This window comes from Gasterosteus aculeatus, chromosome 1, assembly GCF_964276395.1.
Source record: "Gasterosteus aculeatus chromosome 1, fGasAcu3.hap1.1, whole genome shotgun sequence".
NCBI classification, from domain to species: Eukaryota; Metazoa; Chordata; class Actinopteri; order Perciformes; family Gasterosteidae; genus Gasterosteus; species Gasterosteus aculeatus.
The window spans coordinates 9,807,312-9,828,349 of NC_135688.1; the positions used below are offsets into that span (position 1 = coordinate 9,807,312).

The following is a 21,038-nucleotide window of genomic DNA, read 5'->3' on the forward strand; positions in this document are numbered from 1 at the left end:
GGGATCAAGTAAGAGACAGAGAGAGAATCAAAGGGAGGAAAAAAGCAAGGTGCATGTTGCTGAGTATGTTTGATGAATAGACGTAGAGAGAGAGGAGGGATGAGAGGATGAGAGTGAGGGATGGAAGCAGCTGCAGAACCGAACAGGACGGACGGAGGCAGGAAAAGGGTGAAAGAAGAGGAGGGAGGTTGAGCTTCGGACTAAATGGCTTTGAAGGAGATCAGTGCTGAGAGCACGATTATGATTCACCGTCTCAGATTCAAAACGGGTTCAAACTTATTCAATTAGAAAAACATCCATACATAGATCAAGACTAATGCTTTACTTAGAAATGTCCGTTCCTGGTATTGCAGGCTGTTGTTGTTCCACCCTCTCGTGAACGCCAGAGTCGGAGTCATGGGAAATACTTTAGTTTCATCCCTGATAATTCACAAGTTCTACCGAATAGCAACCTGCTACGTCAAAGCCAAAGCAATGAAGAACCTTTGCTTTTCCCTCATCGTTTCCATTGCATTTGACCTCAACATTTGAACATAACATAAGTGCCACTGGCTGACTTACTAAGCATACACATAAACCATAGCAACAAGCAGCCTCACACATACAATAACAACTTATATGCATGTTTTTGCTGTTTGGGGTTCGTGTGTGGTCTCGTGCTGAATGGCGGCCTCTTTTTGTAATCAGCACTTTGTTGTTTCCTCTTTTGCCGGTCTCTGTTCTGCTATCATGTTTAATCTGGGGAAGTGAGTGTGTGTGTGTACAGGTAAATCTAGATATAAATGTTCTAGCTTATTAATGTTTCACATGGGTACTTACCTTTGTACATCTCTTTTTATACATTCACCGGCTTGCGGACAGGATCAGGACAGGTTAGCTTTACAAAAGGAAAGCTAGTGCATAGAGTTGACTGTCTGCTAGATACAGATGACGTACTAAGAGTGTGTGTGAGTACAAGAACGTGTTTTTGTCGTCTGCTCTCTACGGTTAATAACATGAAGCGTCAGAAAACGTATAATCGTCACTCACAGAGACATCAGTGCAGATAATAGTGGATCGATCTGTCTCGCTGAATTGACAGAAAACGAAAGACGTTGAGAGTATGACGTGTAGAAACATCTGGTTGGTTAGATTGTCGTTTGCAGGGGATTTTCTGTGAGTGCGTGGCTGAGGCTGTGTGTGCTGAAGTGTGTGTGTGTGTGTGTGTTGGACATCAAACATCAACTTCCTCTGCATCCACGTGCCCCGATACAACCTCACAAACCCGCTCAGCATTAGTTCTGCTTCCGAAAGAGCACATGTCTGCGATGTCTGAGTTTTGTTGAGTTCACTTTGAATTAGAAGCGGAGGTTCTGCCGCTCTTCTTATTAAGCTTCCTTAAACGTTATTCCACAATGAGCTTCAGGAGTAAAATCACCTTCAGGAGGAAAATGAAGAGCAAGCGAGTGCGATCGGATTTCACCCGGATGAGTATTGTAAGTATTTGTGTGTCTGTTTCTGTGTCCGTCGAGTCCCGTTCACGCTGCGCGACGACTCTTCATAGTATTTATTGGCTGTCACATGGCTACAGTTTGCTATGCTGCCGGGCAATGTGGTAATTGGGATTTGAATATAACTTACTAACTAACTAAACCAGTCAGTGGCCGTAATACTGTAATGTATTATGTTTCAATAATGCGTTTGTTCTCATTTACCTGCTTTCTTCTGTCATTTATTAGTTTGAAACTCATCCCAGTTACTTCTTAATGGTTAATGTCCAAAGAAGCATTTTCTCATTGTTAACACCCGATGAGGTCACTAGTGTTTAGTTTAGTGTTTAGTAATGTTGCACAGTCCAACAATACCGAAAAGGTACTGCGGTATCCGTACGTTAAAAATACGATTTTGCATTTTTTGTATCGATGCTTCCTTGAAATAGCGCAAATAGTCAGAGCGCGCTCACTGTCATGGACTGCAGTGTTTCCCCTGCCATCATATCAGAGGGCCGCCCCCACCAAGTTGGTAATCTAGGGGAAACACTGGATTCGAGGAGGAGGAGTCTGTGACGTTGGGGGGAGAAAAAGAAAAGATGCCCGAAGTGAAATGTGGAAACATAATAGTGATGATTTTGGTATCGTGAACACCCTCCTCTGTGCTGCCTTATGATGCATACGTGCAGCAAGAGGCCTGTTCTGAGTGTTGATGAAGCGGTTGCGGGTAGAGGCCCCGCCCTGTGTGTGTGTGTGTGTGTGTGTGTGTGAAACAAACTAGAGACCATTACTTCCTCTGCCTTCCTCACAACAGCCTTCCAGCTCTCACTTTGGTCTTGCTGCTCTGTGGTTTTTCTCTGTGTGACAGACTACATTAACATTGTCTTCTCTTCTCTTTAAAATGTTGGTCAGCATTTTTATTATTATTATTATATGTTACTCTTTTACCTGTTACATAATCCTTTAAAAGAGAAATATAGTGTATAATGGGTTGTTTGACATGTCTGAAGTGCATAAAATGGGCTTGTGTTACAGTGGTTACAGTGGTTGAGGTTGAAGTTTTTACATACTGCACTCAACAGGTTTCCTCTTGTTAGTATCTGATCTATTATTTTTCATCTTAGTTTATTTAAAACAACTCTACCTAATATGTATTTTAAGTCACTTAAGCTGTTGTGCTGCTTTCTCTACAATCATTATATATAGTCCAAATGATGTCCCCTCAAAACACAGGAAATGTCATAGCTGTTGCTGTCATGGTTACTGCTTTTGATAAAATGTGTGCTGCAAGAATGTGGCTAATGAGCACAGCTGGCCTTTTTCTGCTTTTACAATTTTACAATTTATATTTATAGATATGGGATACAGAATAGTAAAGATCTATGTTTAATTTGAACATATAAACATATTTTATTTATCAACGGCTCGCTGTGTAAGTCTTAAATATATTTAATGACAATTAAACATATTTAATGACAACTTACAGTACTTCAGTACAGTCACTCTTCAGTGACGGACGTGTTGGTATTGCAACGTGTCCTGTTTTATTCATTCAGTCAAAACTCCAGGTCCAGATAAATGACAAGATGTGTTACAACACAGCACAATGAATAATGATGATTTTAAATTATTCTAAATCAAAGTCTCCATTGTCTCTGCGTTTCCACCTTGCAGCAGGAGAAGCCGAAGCTGATCGATCCCCTTGACTACGAGACTGTCATCTCTGACCTGGAAGACGGGTTGAAGGAAGACCCGCTCAGAGAACTGCTCCTATTCCCTGACCATGATTTCACGGTGAGTGTGTGCAGTCCAGTCCTGGTTGACGGCCATAGATCGTTGTACCTGAACCTCCGTCAGTTCTTAGTTTGAAGCATTATTGTTTGAAATTCAACAAGTGGCATCAGCGTCCCACACTTATTAACACTAATCATGCATGTCGAGGGTTGCGTTCTTTTAATCACGCTAAACCCTTTATTCTCCCCTGCTCCCTCCAGCTCTTTGTTCATGAGTGCTTTCATCACGGTGCTAACACATTTCTGCAGACGCGGATCCGCTGCACGTGAAGATGACCTGATTGGCTGCTTGTGGCGAAGGGAAACATTGGCTTGTGGAGTAGCAGAGTCGCGGCTTTGATGCTTGACTCTGCTGTTTGCAGCTCTGCCCGGCCACAGCACAATCGCGTCTGATTTCCTTTGTCTCTGTGTCGGTGCATGTGGAGGCAGCCCACTGTCAATTTCCATAATTGGAACCGAAAGTGGCTTGGCTGAGCATTGCTAGTGCACAAAAGGCATTTACTCGATCTGCTTCTTAGCAGCTTCTTAGTTTGTTTTTGAGCTCAGCAGTACGTCTGATTGGGTCGTGAGTGGACATCAAAGTATCTCTCTGTGCACACGCAGATATATTTTCTGCCGACTTGATTTCAATCCTATTCTGCAAAATCAAGCAGAATAGGATGCAAGAAAATTGATTTTTCTACAATGAATGTGGAAATCATAACATATGCTTTATATTATCAAAGCTGCATGATTGATAGTTTGGCTGTTAGTTGGCGATCTAATCAGTATCTGAGAAAAATTCATCTCTTTTTTATTACCTGAACCGAATGATACCTCTAGAGTAGGTTGACAGCTTAGCATTTTTTAGGGTGAAATAGCCCCCGGGCCAATTTCTCTTGGTTAGTCATGTTTTATCTCATTTAGGAATAGGATTTTAAAGGAACTGGAGGGGTTTTCATTTCATCACCTCACCATGACGCATCATGTTAACTGTCCCTCTGATTCCTCCAGGTATCCACTGTTCCTCAGGAGAGACGGACGCTCAGGTCGACAGTTCCTGAAGGGGCAGAACTACAAGCTGAATGTCTGCTGGTCAGACAGGTAAGAAGTGTGTGTGTGTGTGTGTGTGTGTGTGTGTGTGTGTGTGTGTGTGTGTGTTGGCGTGTGCAACACATAACCGTCGTGCTTTTGGGTGAAACACATTCCAGTTGGTGGCGGTTTGGTTTGATAGGCTTCTATTAATGTTCTTATCAGACATCCTGATACCGATGGAGCAGTTTCACCTGGCCTCTAAAATAGAACCGATGTGTGCACATGCCGTGATGTGTGTATGCCCGTGTAGGCTCGGGCTGTCCTATATCATCCCTCCCATGAGCCCTTGAGATTATGAACGGTCAATCTTAAAGGAGCCCTGAGTAGACGGAAACTCCCCAGACTGCACTGTCACAGCTCAATGGAGAAACCCGCGTGTGTCTGTGTGCCGTCCTGTCTGAGGTTGTAAATGTGTTTGGTCTGCTTATCATTTGTGACGTTGTAAGCAACAGATTGAGATTTTTCTAGACAAAAGGATCAAAGAAAACGGCAATTGAGGTTTCAACAAGCAGACACACAACGGGATGTGAAACTGCCTTGGTGACGAGAGAGCGAGCGCGTCAGAGACCTGACATATCAGACATGGTGTCCATCAAGATGTCTTTATCTGTAAATCCTAATTCAGTGCCTCTTCATCATTTAGATACTGTAATTATGAATCTGTGCCTGCACATTAGTAGCTACGCCTCAGGAGAGCTGCTGTCCGACTCTACTTTCCCCGTCAGTGTCGCTTTCCTCATTTGTCCGCAGACACTTCTGCCCCCCAGACACCATCGTTTAAAAAAGTGAATATTTCATCTTCATTCAACCTAATCTGCTTCCTCTCCTCTCAGGCCTGTAGGTATTACAACTCTGACCTAAATGTGGTCCAGTTCAAGTACGACGACTATGCCGGAGACTACCGCCTGCTGCCCAGGTAACACACTCGATGGCGCCGAGGGCCATGATGACGAGGGATGAGTTCGCTCTGTATGAAGCTACATCCAGGAGATGGATGGCTTTGCTTAGCATAGAGATGGGAAACTTGCTTGTGGGTGCGAGACAAGTGAGTCTGCAATCAAGTGGTAAAATAGTGGTTGAATATAACGGAAACACACCAATCCTTAAACTCCAACTTGTCCATTTTACACGTTAATGTTTGCGGGGATCAACAATCCATATACAAATTTGTATTGTATGTATTTATATATACAATATATTTGTATTTGTGTTTAGCCTACACATTTGAAATGGTTTCAATCTTCTCATATAACTCTCGGCAGGAAGTCAAAGAAGCGTTTGAACCATTTCTTCAACGTTAACCTTCGTATTCGGTCAGATTTGGTCTGAAATGGGTCTTCTCAAAAGACTAGATCTGTAGGCATTAGTTTGTTTGTAGTTTGCTTACTTTTGTATAAACTATTTTTTCAATTCATGATGATAGGGAGGTTAAAAGAAAAGGTGGATTCAGGCTAGTTTGACCTTCCTGACTTGATTTATGATCAACCAGACCCAGCGGTAGTAGTAGCCCCTAACATCCAGAATAACCTCCATTTGTTACACTGAGGTGGGAGGACATGAACAAGAACACGGTGGCGGCAAGTGTCGAGTGAGGGAGAAGTCAGCCCTGCGCATGTTAACTCTCAGCAATGTCAGGAATCCAGTCACCTCCAGACAACAACTCGATTAAATCAGGCTGTCAGTCGGTCAACTGGAGATTTGTCAGCCCCAGTGAGACTGACCCGGAGCGGCCCGGCACTTACTGCTCTCAACCACAGGAATGTTCCTCCGCGTGTCCCCCGGGTTGCCACTGTGCTCCTCCAGTCGGTTCACATGACCCCTGAGCTCGCCGTCACGTGCAGTAAGATGCAGCCCAAGCACAAGTTAGAGGGCGAGCGCACCATGCAGCATACGGTCACAAAGACACTTATTTTAATAAAGACCGAGGAGCTAACCAGCCATGCACGTTATATTTTAGGGCTATACGTTGATGTTGAGTTGAAACACACCAGGAAAAGAATGGAGATCTGCAGCTACAGCATTTGTCCCGGCCATGAGCGACTGCAGCGTTTCTAAAGGCCGATATTAGCATTCCTCCGTCGGTGGCCGGCCACACAATCACCAGAAAACCTTCTAAACATAGTCGCCTGGGGAGATTTTTTTTTCAGAGCGGATTTACGACAGTGACTTTTTGGGCAGGGAGCTGTTCCAGCGCCGCCCTCCATCCACAGACTGCCGCCTGGCTTCCTCCGGCTCACAGCGCTCGCACAAAGGCGTTTTAGCCAAAAAGGTCGCACACAAAGACGGGTCAGCCTGTGAAATCAGTGAAGCGGGACTGAGCACATTTCGGCTCCCCACACTCATTTAAAGCACTCAAACTGAGTGGACAGATTGGATCCCTGAGTCATTTCTTCTCTTTCCATCAATGTATTTCATTATCAGATTTTCACGTTTCTTTTTCGCCCATTCCTTCACAGGAAACTGTACAAAGCAGAGAAGCTGCCGTCCCATTCTTTTGAGATTGACCACGAGGACATTGACAAGGATGAGGTCAGTAATGACCGTTTTCTGACAAATGCTTTTAGAACGAATGCATTACCATCCGGAGACATCCTGTTTAAATTAGTTTACCCCTGTCTAGAAGCTGTTAGAATATACTTTGCAAGAGCGGTCGGCTGATTACATTTCAGCGGTACACTGTTTATGAACATAAATTGACTGACAGATGGCCTCCCTAAAGAATGAGCCTTTTCTCCATTGATCATCTGCTCCCATGCGAGAGGGCTGCACGTAAACTTAATGCATCTCTAACTGTGAATGTATTTGCATTGGACAGGATACGACCTCGCTGTCCTCCTCCAAAGGAGGGGGGGGAGGCGGCGGTGGGGGGATCGGTGTGTTTCGGTCGGGCTGGCTCTACAAAGGGAACTTCAACAGCACCGTCAACAATAGCATCACTGTTCGGGTGAGGAAACGTTTGATGCTCTCCCTCTCTGTGCCCATCAATGCCCTTTTGACCTCAAATCAACCCCCCCCCACCTCGGTCTTTCCGCTGACATTTCTTACCTCGCTCTACCTGATGGTGAACTGAAATTCAACTTTAAACGTGACTCATGTCGATGACATTTATATATCAGGGGAAAGTAAAGCTGTTTCATATTTGTATATAGCTAAATACCCTTTTTATATTTGGGATGTTTCTAAATGTTGCAGTAGTTGCCAATGATGCTTCCCTAAGCATTATTTTTGCCCCTTTCTTTTGTCCAGTCATTCAAGAGGAGATATTTTCAGCTCACACAGTTGACCGATAACTCCTACATCATGAACTTCTACAAAGACGAAAAGATTTCAAAGGAACCCAAAGGGTGCATCTTCCTTGACTCTTGCACTGGTGTGGTCCAGGTGGGTGTTAAAGCATGCATATTTGTAAACAGGCTATGTTATGGGTGTATGCACTTAGAAACTAATATGGTGAGGCTTTTCGGCATTCCCTCCCTCCTAAAAGTACTGCACAAAAAAAGGCCGGGAAGAAAAGAGGAATAAAAGATTTAATTCCATTGAATCAAATATTGTATCTAGTGGGTTCACAAAGACCTTCATCAGCCTGGTAAAAATAAGCAACATTTACCTTTAGTTTTTGGATTCATTTAGGTTTCATCTTTAAAACTTCAAATGTTTGTGATGGCAATTTTGTATTTATCTTTATTATTGTTAAATACCCCCATCTTTCTTTTAAAGAGAACAGTAGGACTTTTGGATCGGTGGTGTTCCAAAGCATCCATTCATTTTCATGATTTAATCCTTCTGGCCACCCAGAAACTAGGGCTACCAAAGGCTACGTTCATTAATCAGAATCCATCTTCAGAAACACAGAATGTGGGAGAAAGTTTGTCTCTGTGTCGGTGCGTGTGGAAGCAGCCTACTGTCAATTTACCACAAACGGAACCAAGCTTTACTCATCTATCCTTACGTCCGTCCCCCTACAGAATAACCGTCTAAGGAAACATGCCTTTGAGCTGAAGATGAACGAGGTTACGTACTTTGTTCTGGCCGCGGAGAGCGAGCAGGACATGGAGGAGTGGATTACCACGTTGACTCGCATCTTACAGATTAGTCCGCACGACGGCCCGGCTCCTGACCGCAAAAGTCTGGACCTCACTGACCATCGGCAGGGTGAGACCTGTTGGGTTTTTATATTTACGGATACACAAAGTCTACCTGAATTATTGGAAAGAGTGAAGAAGATGGAGGCTCAAATGGTCATTTCGGGGATAAAGGGGTATTTAAGAAGAGGAAAATGAAGCCTCATCCCATCATCCCATCTCAGCAAACTTAATTGGGAATTATAGCTAAGTTAGGGCTTCATCCACAACATCTCTGTAAGGAAATTAAGCCTGACACCAACCTGTGACTCCACCTTTGTTTAATACATAATACCCTTTTTCTGAAAAATCTCTGAGAGCTCGGGACCTCGGCCTGCAACATAACACACACTGACAGAGCTTCTGATGCTCGGCTCAGTGAAAAGAGGCGGGACGCTGTAACAACCTCAGCTGTCGTGCCTCTGTGGTCTGTTAGCAGGCCTCTAAATCAGGCCGTGAGCGTGTGGTGACCGACCATTAATGAGCCATTTTGTGCTGCATGGCCTTTGGGAAGAACCGCTTCAGGCACATGAAGGATATATTTCTGCAGGAGCCCGTCGGCCTTATTGCCCGTAAATACCACAAATGGATTCATATTTTATTCTGAGCTGGATATATGTCCGCTGACTCTGGTTAGTGTGTATTTAGTGTCATGCCTATTTATATGCTATTGTATGGTCTCTAACCTTTTGGGAAAACGGAATGCTTAGATAAACTTTCCCATCAAGCAGCCATCACTCATGAAAAGAAGTCTCTCCCTCGGGAGTCCTGATCTTGTTTGTTCTCCTTCCAGATGTGTTTGACCTGTCGTTGAGTGACTGCTGTTTGCAGGAGAATGAGGATACTACCACAGAGAACGGCATCAACCCAGAACTAGCAAAGGTTGGAGCAAGGCTCGACGATTCTCTTCTATGAACACAATACATGAAAGCAATAGCTACTCCTGGTATTTTACATTGATCAGCAGCCGGGGATGGAAGAAGATAATCAGTGCGTTAGTAAAGACAGGATGGAATAATGCATATGGATGAAAACAATGCTGATATTAAAAAAAAAATCTGGCTTTTAAATATTTTTTGTAGGAAATGTTGTATCTGCATCAAGCTGCTCTTTAACTCCCTCTCTCTGTCTTCATTGCCATCTCTTCTGTTAAAGTATATCTCTGAGACGGATGAAGGAATTCGCTCTGCCAGGAGAGAGGAGCGGCTGAATCTGTTCTCGCTGGACCCCGATACTCCAGTATGTACTGCGTGTATGCGTGTCTTGTTTTCACATTTCTCTATTTGATACGCGGTTTGAACTTGATGCAACTCCCAGGTCTTGACATCCTGTGTGGACTCTAATCTCTTTATAACCAGATTTTATGAGATTATTGTTCTGAATGAAACTGTAACTAACCCAACCACAGGTTCTGAGGAGCCCGCGGGCCGAACATTCATCCGCAGAGAATGCAGCCGTGCGTCCATTTGAGGAGAAGCTGGGCAGGAGGTTTATGATAACCTGCCGCTCACTCAGCCTCATGTTACAGGGGTGCATCAACGAGAGTGAAACCGGACCCGTCACCAATGTGAGGATTTCAAAGACTTGCTTTTTACACTCGCAATGCTACAAAACAGACTTTGGCATTCATTCATATATATGAAATACATGGCAAAGCATGTCAAATGGGCTGAGTTTTGTCTGTAAATGAACTGAGAGTGACTCAGACTCTGCTCCACCAGATCGAACCCTTCTACGTGTCGCTGGCTCTGCTGGATGTACGAGAAGGGAGGAAGGTGTCCGCAGACTTCCACGTGGACCTCAACCACGAGGCCGTGCGTCAGATGCTTGGAAGCTGTTGCAATGGGACGGGCGGTCCCCCGACGGGGGTCGGAGGTCAGGAGAATGGCCTGTCCTCTCCGGCTGAGAAGAAGCCAGGGGACTGTTGCCTCAGCTCGGACCTGGAGCACTGGCTGTCCCTCCCCAAACAGGTACAGGGGCGTCCTTACTTACAGCCCATTTACAGATGCAGAACAGTCACAGGACAATACATTTAACTTGTCTTTTAAATGCTCCCCGTGTAGGCCATCTTCTCAGTCACCAACCCCCACACCGACATAGTGATGGTGGCAAGAGTGGAAAAAGTGCTGATGGGGAATATTGCTTGTGGGGCAGAACCGTATATCAAGAATACGGACTCCAGCAAGGTTAGACAGTAGTTAAAAAAAATAAAATTTAGCATCAATATTTGACATCATTGATACCAATTGAATGGACAGCAACAACAGCGGAACATTTCTATTTTGTTATCAGAGGAAGCAGAGGAAAAGAAATAGCTCACAAAACATACTATTAGGATATTTATTGTACGCGAAAGGGCTTAATGCACTCTGTGTTTAATGCACGACATTTTACAAAATGGTTTTCCTCCCAGGACGGAGTTTATCTTCATCAGTGAATGCCAGTCCCGGCCGGATAGTTTAGAAATGCGGTTTTTCCGACATCCTATCCAAGACATTTCCTGGCTTCCCCGCCGGCTGCGCTCCATGTGGTCCCTGTTTAAACGCCTAAGTGAATCACCAGACATTCAACCTGCTGCCTGTAACAGACGAGCTAGTCAGTCCGTCGCTCTGTCTAGGTCAACGAAAATTTAGGGCTGATCCCATCCCGTTGTATTTAAAAATATCCGCTGTGGTAAGGCTAACATTTCCGTCTGCCCTTCCTTTCTCTGCTTGTGTCGCACAGACTGTTCAGAAGATATTGAAATCCAACAAACAGTTCTGTAGCAAACTCGGGAGGTACCGTATGCCATTTGCCTGGTCTGTCAGGTTAGTGCCCCTGGTTGGATGCTAAACATGCAAACACATTCAAAATGTAACCACCATGTTCCTTCCATGAGATCTAATTGCTAACCAAAAGCGCCGTGTCTCCCGTCTATCTGCTATAGGTCAGTGTTTAAGGACAACCACGGGGCACTGGACAAAGAGTCTCGATTTTCGCCCCTCTTCAAACAGGAGAGCAACAAGATTTCAACAGATGACCTGATCAAGCTGGTGTCAGAGTACAGGAGGTGTGTCACTGCACCTCCAATGCAAGATGAGCGCTTCCTGTGGCGTTTTTAATCTGACCTTTGTTTGTGCAGGGCTGAGAAGACCAGCAAACTGCAGACTATTCCTGGGACGCTGGAAATCGCAGTCGACCACGTTCCATTGGAGCATCCTAGTATGTCCATTTTTATTTTTTTGGGGGGGGGCATTAACTCCCCTTTTCCGCTTTCTGCCCCCTCCCTCCCTTCTGCTTTCCCACTCGGCCAGTTGTTTGAAACTCACTTTTCTGTGCTCTCAGACTGCGTGACCCCCTCGTGTGTGCCGGTGAAGCCCTTTGATGAGCTGAGCAAACACCAACCTACGGTGGAGGTGGAGGAGTTTGTCCAGGACACCACCAAGTTCACGCAGCCCCACCGCGTCTACAGAAACCACATCTACGTCTATCCGAAACACCTCAAATATGACAGCCAGAAGAGCTTCGCCAAGGTATGGCATGGTATTTTTTATTAGGATTTTACAGTAGCCTCTTGTTTTTTTCCATGCTGTACTTTCGTTTCTCACAGTGTTTCATTTGTGTGCAATAATTAAGTTCATTTTGTTCCCAGGCTCGTAACCTTTCCGTCTATGTGGAGTTCCGCAGCTCGGACGAAGAAGTTGCCAAACCTTTAAAGGTAGAAAGCTGTACAAAAACATGCTGATGTGACATTTATTCGGTTTTTATGTGACTCCCTTTTTCTCCCGTTAAACTGTCAATCATTAGAAACCTGCTGAGCAAGTCTTCTTCTGTTTCTGACGTTTTTCCAGTGCATCTACGGCAAGCCGGGAGGTCCAGTTCTCACCACAACAGCCTGTTCCACGGTCCTGCATCACTCCCAAAACCCAGACTTCTATGATGAGGTAGATTGCTTGGGACAATCGTAATGATAATAGAAGTAGAACCTGAGATTGGAAACAATGTTTTCATGGAAAACTGCAGCATCCCTTGCATGTCCTCATACATTACCTTCTGTTGTGTCCCCAGGTGAAGATTGAGCTTCCTACTCAACTCCATGAAAAGCACCACCTTCTTTTCTCCTTTTACCACATCACCTGTGACATCAATGCTAAGACGAATGCTAAGAGGAAAGAAGCCCTGGAGACACCAGGTAGTTTGGCGGCAGATCATGAAGCTGAAATAATAGTAAAAACGTATCACGCCCACCGTGCAGCACTGTGTGTTTTGCATCCCTTTCCAGTGGGATTTTCTTGGCTGCCTCTCCTCAAAGAAGGCCGCCTGTCATCCCAGGAGTTCAGCGTCCCCGTCTCCTGCAATCTGCCACCTGGATACCTGTCCATCAAGGAAGCGAGCAGCACCAAGGTGCGAGAGAGAGAGGACAGATGCTGGCTGTATGAATATTGGACATTGTGAAGGATAATTAAGACGTTCTTATCTAGTGTGGACACGGTTTGGTGACATCCTCCATTGCTCCATTTTACAGAACGGAGCAGATACGAAATGGGTCGATGGAGGAAAGTCTATCTTCAAAGTGTCCACCAATGTCGTCTCCACAGTATACACTCAGGTAAAACCACCATCTGGGCCTCTACAGTCTCTCCTCGCTCTCTTGATGCTTTACTGATCCTGTGATGGACTTCCCACATGTCCGAGGTGTGATCTATTGCAGGATCTAAACCGAATGAGAGGTATAGAAAAATGAATGGATTGTTGTTTTCAGCTTCAGCCTCCTTGTTAAAATGAGCTAGAATGTGGACATGGTCTCTCAATGTCTCCGCCTCAAAGGACCGTTTAACCCCAAATGGAGAAGATTGTCCGTTTTCCTGTCCTTAACTGCTCCGTCTGTGTGCTCTGATTGCGTGGAATGGCAAAATGGATTCGATTTCCTGAAAGAGCTTACAGGACTAGTGGATAGTATCAGATCCAGTTACTAAAATGTCCTCCAAGTAGATCTGAAACTCATAATATCTCAATTGCATTCTTTGGCCCGCACCCCCAAATAAAATCAGCGATGGTCATTTTCATTTCATATCATTCTAATCATTGATCTGGGTTATTTTTGGCATACAGGCACATTCTACTTTTATGTAGAAACTAAATGCTGTCTTTATCATGGTTGTTTTGTGTGGAGGGGTGCTTTGATGGGACCAAGGAAAATACTGTCATAGGGGCTGCAGCGAGAACTGTCAGTCTCTCTGAAGCTGTTGTCTTTTCTCACAAACTGTCTACGCGCGGTAAACAATCGGTTCGATCGGCTGAGTTGAGTGAACCTGTATCCGTAGTAACCGGATTAGCTGCGCCCGCAGTCTAAAGCAGCAAGAGAAATACACCCTCATGTCCTACTCTACTCTTTATTCTCATGCATTTGTCAGGAATTGGCCTTGGGTCCTGGTAGAATCTATGTCTTGGTTTCACTTGCAAATTATCAAAGTTGATAAAGGATCTTAGTATTACTTTTGAAAACCAGTTAAAAATAGAATTTAAAGACAATTAAAACATGTGAAGTCATGTTGTCATGACTGCCACAGGAACATTTCAAACAAGCGTTGTAGAAAACTGATCTCAATTCGATGGATATTTATTAAATATACTCCTCCACCATCTTGCTTCTGCAACGAAACTTTCACTACACATACAATAATACATATTGTATTGGCCTCCATAGTAAATCGTCAAAGCAAAACACATCCAAATAAACTTTGTGGTTGTTTTCTGTTCTTTTTGAAACTTTTCAGAAAGAACTGAATTTAAACATGACTTACCAAGGGGGTGAAGTCCACATGTTTGGATCGATTGCTTCTCAAAAAGGAACCAGTCCGATAAGTATCAGTGCAGATGCTTACAGCTTATATAATTATGTTTTCCTCCCTCTGTGCCAGGACCCCCACCTGAACCGATTCTTCCAGCAGTGCCAGAAGAGAGAGCTGGACCTCTCGCTTCCGCCTACCTCCAACTTCCTCAACTGCTTGAAGGTCAGAGAAAAGGCCCCACAAAAATACAAAAGACTTGCCTACTGAACACTGCTCCGTGTCTTAACCAGTGCGACCCTGCTGTACTGTGCTCCAAACATATTGTTTTTGCCCTTTTCATGGTTTAAGTTTCTTCCTGCTGCGCTCTTGTTTTGCTCCGTCCTCCAGGGTCTTCTCAGCATGGAAAAGCTCCCAGTGATCATTCGATTCCTGCCAGTGCTCTTCAACCAGCTGTTCAAGGTTCTGACTCAGAATGACAACGACGAGGTCACGACTGCCACCACAAGGTAGGCCGTGGTACTGCAGCACCATTAACAGCTGGACTCACATCAGGGCGGTGGCGGCTCTGTGGTTGTTTTAAAGCACACGTCAGGGATGTGTTTAAAAACACCAAACCCCATTTTTATATTATAAAATATAGAGAGTATCAAAATATTAAATTCATTTATATTACATTATATTGTTATGTATTTATTATGTTCTATTTATATTATATATATATATATATATATATATATATATATATATATATATATATATATATATATATATATATAATATTTATATTTTATACCAAATATTGAAAATCAGTGAATGAAGAGATAACATGTTAGCATTGGTGACGTTTTGATGATAAAAGCTGTAAAAAATAAAATGCTCTGTTCGCCTGTGTCTGCTGCAGAGTTCTGGTCCACATTGTTGCAAAGTGCCACGAAGAAAACCTGGATCACTACCTGCACTCCTACATCAAGGTAAAATAACACACATATCCACAACACCGTGGTGTGTGTGTGTGTGTGTGTGTGTGTGTGTGTGTGTGTGTTGTCAGAATGACCGTATGATAAATATGATGTTGTAATATGCTGTGGTACTGGAATGTCTGCAGACTATTTCTTTTTGGAGGCTTTATGTCTGTGTTTGTTTGTTTGTGTGTGTGTGTGTGTGTGTGTGTGTGTGTGTGTGTGTGTGTGTGTGTGTGTGTGTGTGTGTGTGTGTGTGTGTGTGTGTGTTTGGGCCAGCAGGAGTGTGGCTAGGGCCTCATGCCCAGAAAGCTGTGCAAACACAAACAGAGAAGTAGAGAGAGATGAAGAAGTCAAAGAATGAGTGATTTGAGTCGGAGGCAAACTAGGAACTCTTTCCCGCTCAATCAGACACACGAGGTGTGTTTGTTTAACGGGGGGGAGATAAGATAAAAACAGGAAAGAGACCAGACCTGTTTCATGTTGGCCACAGTGAATGGAAACTGCTGCGCTTGAATAGGCAGTGTCATAGACGAATGGTGGGAGGGTAAGAGGAGAGGACTAGCGAAGGCTTATGGAACCGGGGTTGCCATAGTAACGGATTGGCATGATGTTCGGTAGTAGTGGTGCCCAATTTGAACTGCTGAGTGAGTGTGTGTGTGTGTGTGTGTGTGTGCGTGAATATATTTGTGTTCAATGAGAGGGAGAGAAAAGAGGGGATCAATTCAATGTAGCATGAATTGAATACCATATGAATCAAACCTTTTGATTTTCATATAATTAGCCAAATGGAAAATATTTTATTTGCCTTATTTCAGGTTTCTGTCCACTGTAAGTGTCTTTGTCTTCATGCATTTACACTGATTTTGAATGTGCGCGTTATTACATAATAGAGCCGAATCAATGAATGTATGAAGTAGTATTTTGATATCGGTTTACATCATTTTAGAGCATGATGTTTAAATGTCTTGTCATAAAGCTCATTTGGCAGCAACATAAGACATTTGAGAACCGCACATTATCCAATCATTGGGATATTGATTTGAAAAGTAATTTTGAGGACCATCAAATATGCCAATTAAGTTTATTCCAAATATTAATAATTAGAATCATTGTAGCTCTAATTAGTACTATGGACTGCAACACACTTGGGATCTGCGTAAACTGTCTGTTCCATTGAACTCTGCTGTCCTGTCCTTCTCTCCCCTCATGTCCTGTTATTGCTCAACATTTGCTTCCCAGTAAAGGGAGAAAACAATTGTAACAGGAGTGTGTTTTGGGACTAATTTCCCCTCCTCCGTGTGTGTAGTATGTATTCAGGACGGAGGCCCACGGCTTCAGGACAGTTCACGAGGAACTGGCTAAGGGCATGACCTTTGACCTGAAGAGCAATGAGCAGACAGCAGTCAAGAATATCCTCAAGGTTTGTCTCTCTCCTCCTCATCATGTGTGAATCCCCTGTTTTCATGCTTGAGCTGATTAGACGGAAAATATTGGCGCCCGACTGACCTTCCTTTGTATTCTCCTGGTTTCAGTTCTCCTGGTTCTTCTTCGAACTGATTGTCAAATCCATGGCCCAAAATTTGCTTGACTCCGACAAGGTGAAGGTGAGTTTGCACACTCTTGCTCATACTTTTGGCCCGCGGGGGTCCCTCATTGTGTTTATTGGTTTATTATAGTTCCTTAGCATCTGTATATTCTATCCTTGGACAAAGGGCAGGATTTTGCAATGATGACTCTTTGCTCCCACAGCTACCGAGGCCCCAGCGTTTCCCCTCATCCTACCTGAGCCGCGTGGAGACCCTGGTGGAGACGGTGTCCGAACACATCTTCTGGAAAAACAAAGAACTGGCAGAAGAGACGCGCAATGCCAACTTAGCCGTTGCAGCTTTTGTCAAGGTGGGAGCTAAATGTGTTACCTCGTGGATTTAAATGCAAAACGATCAAGTAAAGTATGAGCACATGTGAACAAACTGTGCGTACTCTGTAGTGCTCGATAAAAACGGCATAAACAGACTGCAAATGAAGATGGTTTCCATTTACGGATGTTACCTCTTGAATTAACCATTTGTGTTAACTGGTCTGGCTGCCAGTGTCTTTATTAGTCGATTTGATCTGTACGTCTCTCCGCAGCGTTGCTTTACTCTCATGGACCGAGGCTTCACATTCAAGCTGATTAGCAACTACATTAACATGATCACTGCTGCTGACAGCAAGGTAAAAAAAAACATTTAGCAGGAATTAAATACAGGGAACTAGCAAGTACACACGTATACACAATGCATTCAAATATTTTTTTGTCGTGTGATAGGTCTTGTGTGAGCGGAAATTTGAATTTCTGAGAGAAGTGTGTAACCACGAGCACTACATTCCTCTCAGCCTGCCGCTACCCTCCGCTCGCATCACAGGTAAGCGCTTGAGTCGTACCCGGTGGTCCAGGTGAACCATTGTTAATGTGGTAACCATCACACATCGAGTAGCTCTCACTCTCATTTGTCTATTAACACTCTGTCTCTCTCTCTCTTCCTGTCAAATCATCTAACTATTTGTCCATGTCAGACCATGCATCTCCAGAGCCACAAAGTACTCATGGTAAATATGTTCACGCATTCCTATGTAGTGTTGCTCGTGCTGCAGTGGTATGACGATAATGAAATGAACGGAAATTTGGGTTGTCGCATCATCTGCTCAAACTAACCAGATTTTTAATTCAGAAGCGGATTACTAACCTCCCCGACGGAAAGCAAACATTGACCCCAGCGTTACTTAAATCACATGCAGCCCAGTTACCTTTCCATTTACAACGTGAATCCATCATGCTGTCTCTCCTCAGTGTCAGTGCCCGAGTACAACCTGACGGGGGAGTTCTGCAGGAAGCACTTCCTGACGGGCCTGTTGCTACGGGAACTGGGGCTGGCACTGCAGGACGAGCAGGACCTGAGACACCTGGCCTTGGCCACCCTGAAGACTCTCATGGCCAAACACTCGCTGGATTCCCGCTATGCCACAAAGGTAGCCACAACACGTGTTTACACGGGGGGGGAACTGATAGGCATGAACACTGAGACATGAGCTCACAGTAGAAATTCTTCCTATGTGACTCACACACGCCACATTGATATGTGATTGTTTGTAGCAGCTGCATAATGAATGGAGTCAGTATTCTGCCGTCTGCTAAACAGAACTAAATACAGCCAACCGCAACACAAAGGCAGGCCTGCAACGAATCTGGGCCAATTTAAGGGAAAAAGAAGATTTTTAAAAGGCCAGGGAACTTGTCAGGAGATATTAAATATAATGCAATTGCATTTTCCATTGAGTACCAAAAGATTGAAGATTTGTATTGCCAGTCTAAGAGGACTTTGCAAACATTAAAGGTTGTCATACTGGCTTTTTAAATCGAACAGAATGTTGATTTCATGGGATATCACAACATGATGCCACTGGACGAAGAATAGGAACAAATCTTTTAAATTTGTTACACCCTCTCATCGATGCCATTCCAGGAGAAGCAGGCAAGAATTGCATCCCTCTACCTGCCTCTGTACGGCCTGATCCTGGACAACATGCCTCGGTTTTTCCTCAGAGACCTCTTCCCCATCTACTTCACTTCTAGTGACCAGGTAAAAGTCAAGATAAAAAAGATGAAATAATCTACAGTACTGTGCTGTTTGACTGTAAGATACATTTCTGCAGTGTTGAAGGTACATAACGTCGGTCTAATAATTGTAGTTCTAATTCTGAATACTTATGACATCATGTTACTTACTGAATAACAAGTTTTCATTATTGTATACTCATCTGAACACAATGTGACACCAGCATACTTTACTTCTTTAGCTGGACATATTTTTGTATCACTCGTTGCAGCACAAGCTGCTCATCCTTAAATGTTATATGTTTGCAGTCACTACAGGAATACTTCACCTCAACTATACAGTCTTATTGGATCTACATGTTGTCTTTCCTCTTCCAATTGATTTCCACCATACTGTAAACAGGTTTGTGTGCTCATGAGTGCTGCCTATGACTCATGCTGCAAGTTGGACTGGAAGAACAGAAAATGTCATGGCGTTGTTACGTTGTGCCTGAATTACTAGCAATTTTTGCAGCTCGTTAATAACTCAAATAAAAGCCTTGATTATAAAATGATAAAATCCCTTCCCCAACAGGGCTCTCGAGACGACCTGAGTGTGGGAGGCGGAGTGGCTGGCGGCGTGGTTCCTGTTACTCGCCATGGCAACTCGGTTGATGCTTCGTTTTCCAAAGAAGTCCTGAACTCCATCACAGGTATCAAACATTGTGTGGTGTGCTTGTATGTGGGGCTATATATTTCCAGTGTGTATATAAAAAGCTATGAATGAGGACATTGATGCTGACGCCCCCTCCCCCACCCTCCACCAGCCTTCTCATCCTTGGCAGTTGCCACGGGTAACCAGACGGACTCTCGGGGTTCTCTGATCAGCGTGGACTCCAACCCCAGCAACAGTGACAGGAACAGCGAGAAGACGGACGGATGTGAGAAGGTGAGAAAAAAAAACCCCAAGGGTTGAACAGCCATTACTGTTTAACCCTTTGTCCATGTCTTAAGGACGAAGAATTCTGAGGACGTGACCTCATTGTCCACAACGGTTGCTCAATACTAAAAACAGTACGTCTCTGACTGCATTTCTGTCTGGACGTTTCTCCTTAGTTCGCACGGCCACAGTCCCTCATAGGCTACGGCTCTCGCTGCGACAAGCTGGACCAGGCGGAGACGCGCAGTCTCCTCATGTGCTTTTTGCACATTATGAAAACTATATCTGAGGGTAAGAATGTACCAAGAGGCCAAGAGGCTTATCAAATGATGTTCATAAATGCTAATAATGCGTCATTATATTTACTATCACATGATATGTGACCATTCTGGCCCCAGTGCCTGTTTCAATCACTCCGATAAACTGACTTTCTCTGGACATCTGCCTTGCTATAAGAACTGATGCATTTGCTTCCCGTTTCCAGATGTGCTGGTGTCCTACTGGCATCGGGCCGTTCACCAGGAGATATCCGACTTCTTTAACATCCTGGAGTAAGTGTTCTCCCCTAACATCGCAGAGTATTACCACAGTTCATTTTAATCTTCAGATAGTAATGGAGGAGACGGTGGAATGATAGTAAAAGACTCTAGCCAGAAGAGAAAAGATGAAAGTAATGACACAGCAAGAGAGAGAGGGAATAAAAGCAGCCTGTAATTCCAACGAGAGCTCCCTCTCCACTGAATAGTGCGATTAATTAACTGCCTGTTTCCTGTTCATGTCGGCATCTAGACCGGGCTGTCGCTACTCAGTTTGATCAAATGCACCTCATTAGTCTTGTGCTTTTTAACTTACAAAACACATAAAAACAAGCAAATCTTTCCCCTTCAACCGAGATTTTGCTGCATTTTCTTTTTCTCAGGTTGTGTCTTCAGCACTTCAGGTTCCTGGGAAAACGCCACATAGCCAGGTGAGTGTGTGCACCAGACAGCCGATGAGGAGGTGGACCAGTACTCATTCACGTGCATTTATTATAATGCTGCATAGATGGAAACGTCTTATGGTTAGCGTTGCACAGTCAGACACGCATGCAAACGCACACACATAAATGAATCTGACACAGTCAGGCAGAAATACTAATAAGGGTTCTGTATGCGTGTGTGTGCTCAGGCATGAGCTTCAAGAGGGGAAGAGGTAAAGGGGGGGAAGAGAAAAAGGAAGAGAGGGGGAGGGGGAACTCCTGGATCTTGCTGTTAAAAGAAAAGCACTGCTGGATATTGTACTGTGATAGTCGGCAAGCACAGGATGGGGGGGGTTGATGTTGTGTTTGTGCGTGT

General features: G+C 44.1%; 1 protein-coding gene across 12 annotated transcripts in view; it reads left to right on the forward strand.

Moving 5' to 3' along the window:
* dock10 (dedicator of cytokinesis 10) overlaps nucleotides 1-21,038 on the forward strand; it is a 49,335-nt gene that overhangs the window by 18,320 nt on the left and 9,977 nt on the right. For 6 of the 12 annotated variants that reach the window (XM_078104663.1, XM_040198106.2, XM_078104668.1 and 3 more), the window contains exons 2-38: nucleotides 3,144-3,263; nucleotides 4,256-4,345; nucleotides 5,170-5,252; nucleotides 6,793-6,865; nucleotides 7,152-7,280; nucleotides 7,583-7,717; nucleotides 8,302-8,488; nucleotides 9,251-9,339; nucleotides 9,613-9,696; nucleotides 9,866-10,024; nucleotides 10,179-10,427; nucleotides 10,521-10,643; nucleotides 11,182-11,264; nucleotides 11,384-11,506; nucleotides 11,579-11,658; nucleotides 11,782-11,969; nucleotides 12,089-12,154; nucleotides 12,288-12,380; nucleotides 12,505-12,628; nucleotides 12,719-12,840; nucleotides 12,962-13,045; nucleotides 14,358-14,450; nucleotides 14,616-14,734; nucleotides 15,130-15,199; nucleotides 16,497-16,610; nucleotides 16,723-16,794; nucleotides 16,940-17,086; nucleotides 17,321-17,404; nucleotides 17,499-17,595; nucleotides 17,747-17,779; nucleotides 18,021-18,199; nucleotides 18,694-18,810; nucleotides 19,360-19,477; nucleotides 19,592-19,713; nucleotides 19,881-19,995; nucleotides 20,189-20,255; nucleotides 20,624-20,671. In XM_078104663.1, the coding sequence (XP_077960789.1) occupies nucleotides 3,144-3,263; nucleotides 4,256-4,345; nucleotides 5,170-5,252; nucleotides 6,793-6,865; nucleotides 7,152-7,280; nucleotides 7,583-7,717; nucleotides 8,302-8,488; nucleotides 9,251-9,339; nucleotides 9,613-9,696; nucleotides 9,866-10,024; nucleotides 10,179-10,427; nucleotides 10,521-10,643; nucleotides 11,182-11,264; nucleotides 11,384-11,506; nucleotides 11,579-11,658; nucleotides 11,782-11,969; nucleotides 12,089-12,154; nucleotides 12,288-12,380; nucleotides 12,505-12,628; nucleotides 12,719-12,840; nucleotides 12,962-13,045; nucleotides 14,358-14,450; nucleotides 14,616-14,734; nucleotides 15,130-15,199; nucleotides 16,497-16,610; nucleotides 16,723-16,794; nucleotides 16,940-17,086; nucleotides 17,321-17,404; nucleotides 17,499-17,595; nucleotides 17,747-17,779; nucleotides 18,021-18,199; nucleotides 18,694-18,810; nucleotides 19,360-19,477; nucleotides 19,592-19,713; nucleotides 19,881-19,995; nucleotides 20,189-20,255; nucleotides 20,624-20,671 (4,079 nt within the window). Of the gene's footprint in view, nucleotides 1-1,161; nucleotides 1,476-3,143; nucleotides 3,264-4,255; nucleotides 4,346-5,169; nucleotides 5,253-6,792; nucleotides 6,866-7,151; nucleotides 7,281-7,582; nucleotides 7,718-8,301; nucleotides 8,489-9,250; nucleotides 9,340-9,612; nucleotides 9,697-9,865; nucleotides 10,025-10,178; nucleotides 10,428-10,520; nucleotides 10,644-11,181; nucleotides 11,265-11,383; nucleotides 11,507-11,578; nucleotides 11,659-11,781; nucleotides 11,970-12,088; nucleotides 12,155-12,287; nucleotides 12,381-12,504; nucleotides 12,629-12,718; nucleotides 12,841-12,961; nucleotides 13,046-14,357; nucleotides 14,451-14,615; nucleotides 14,735-15,129; nucleotides 15,200-16,496; nucleotides 16,611-16,722; nucleotides 16,795-16,939; nucleotides 17,087-17,320; nucleotides 17,405-17,498; nucleotides 17,596-17,746; nucleotides 17,780-18,020; nucleotides 18,200-18,693; nucleotides 18,811-19,359; nucleotides 19,478-19,591; nucleotides 19,714-19,880; nucleotides 19,996-20,188; nucleotides 20,256-20,623; nucleotides 20,672-21,038 lie in introns of those variants that run through there. The other 6 variants (XM_078104671.1, XM_078104661.1, XM_078104688.1 and 3 more) reach the window with 2 other exon arrangements.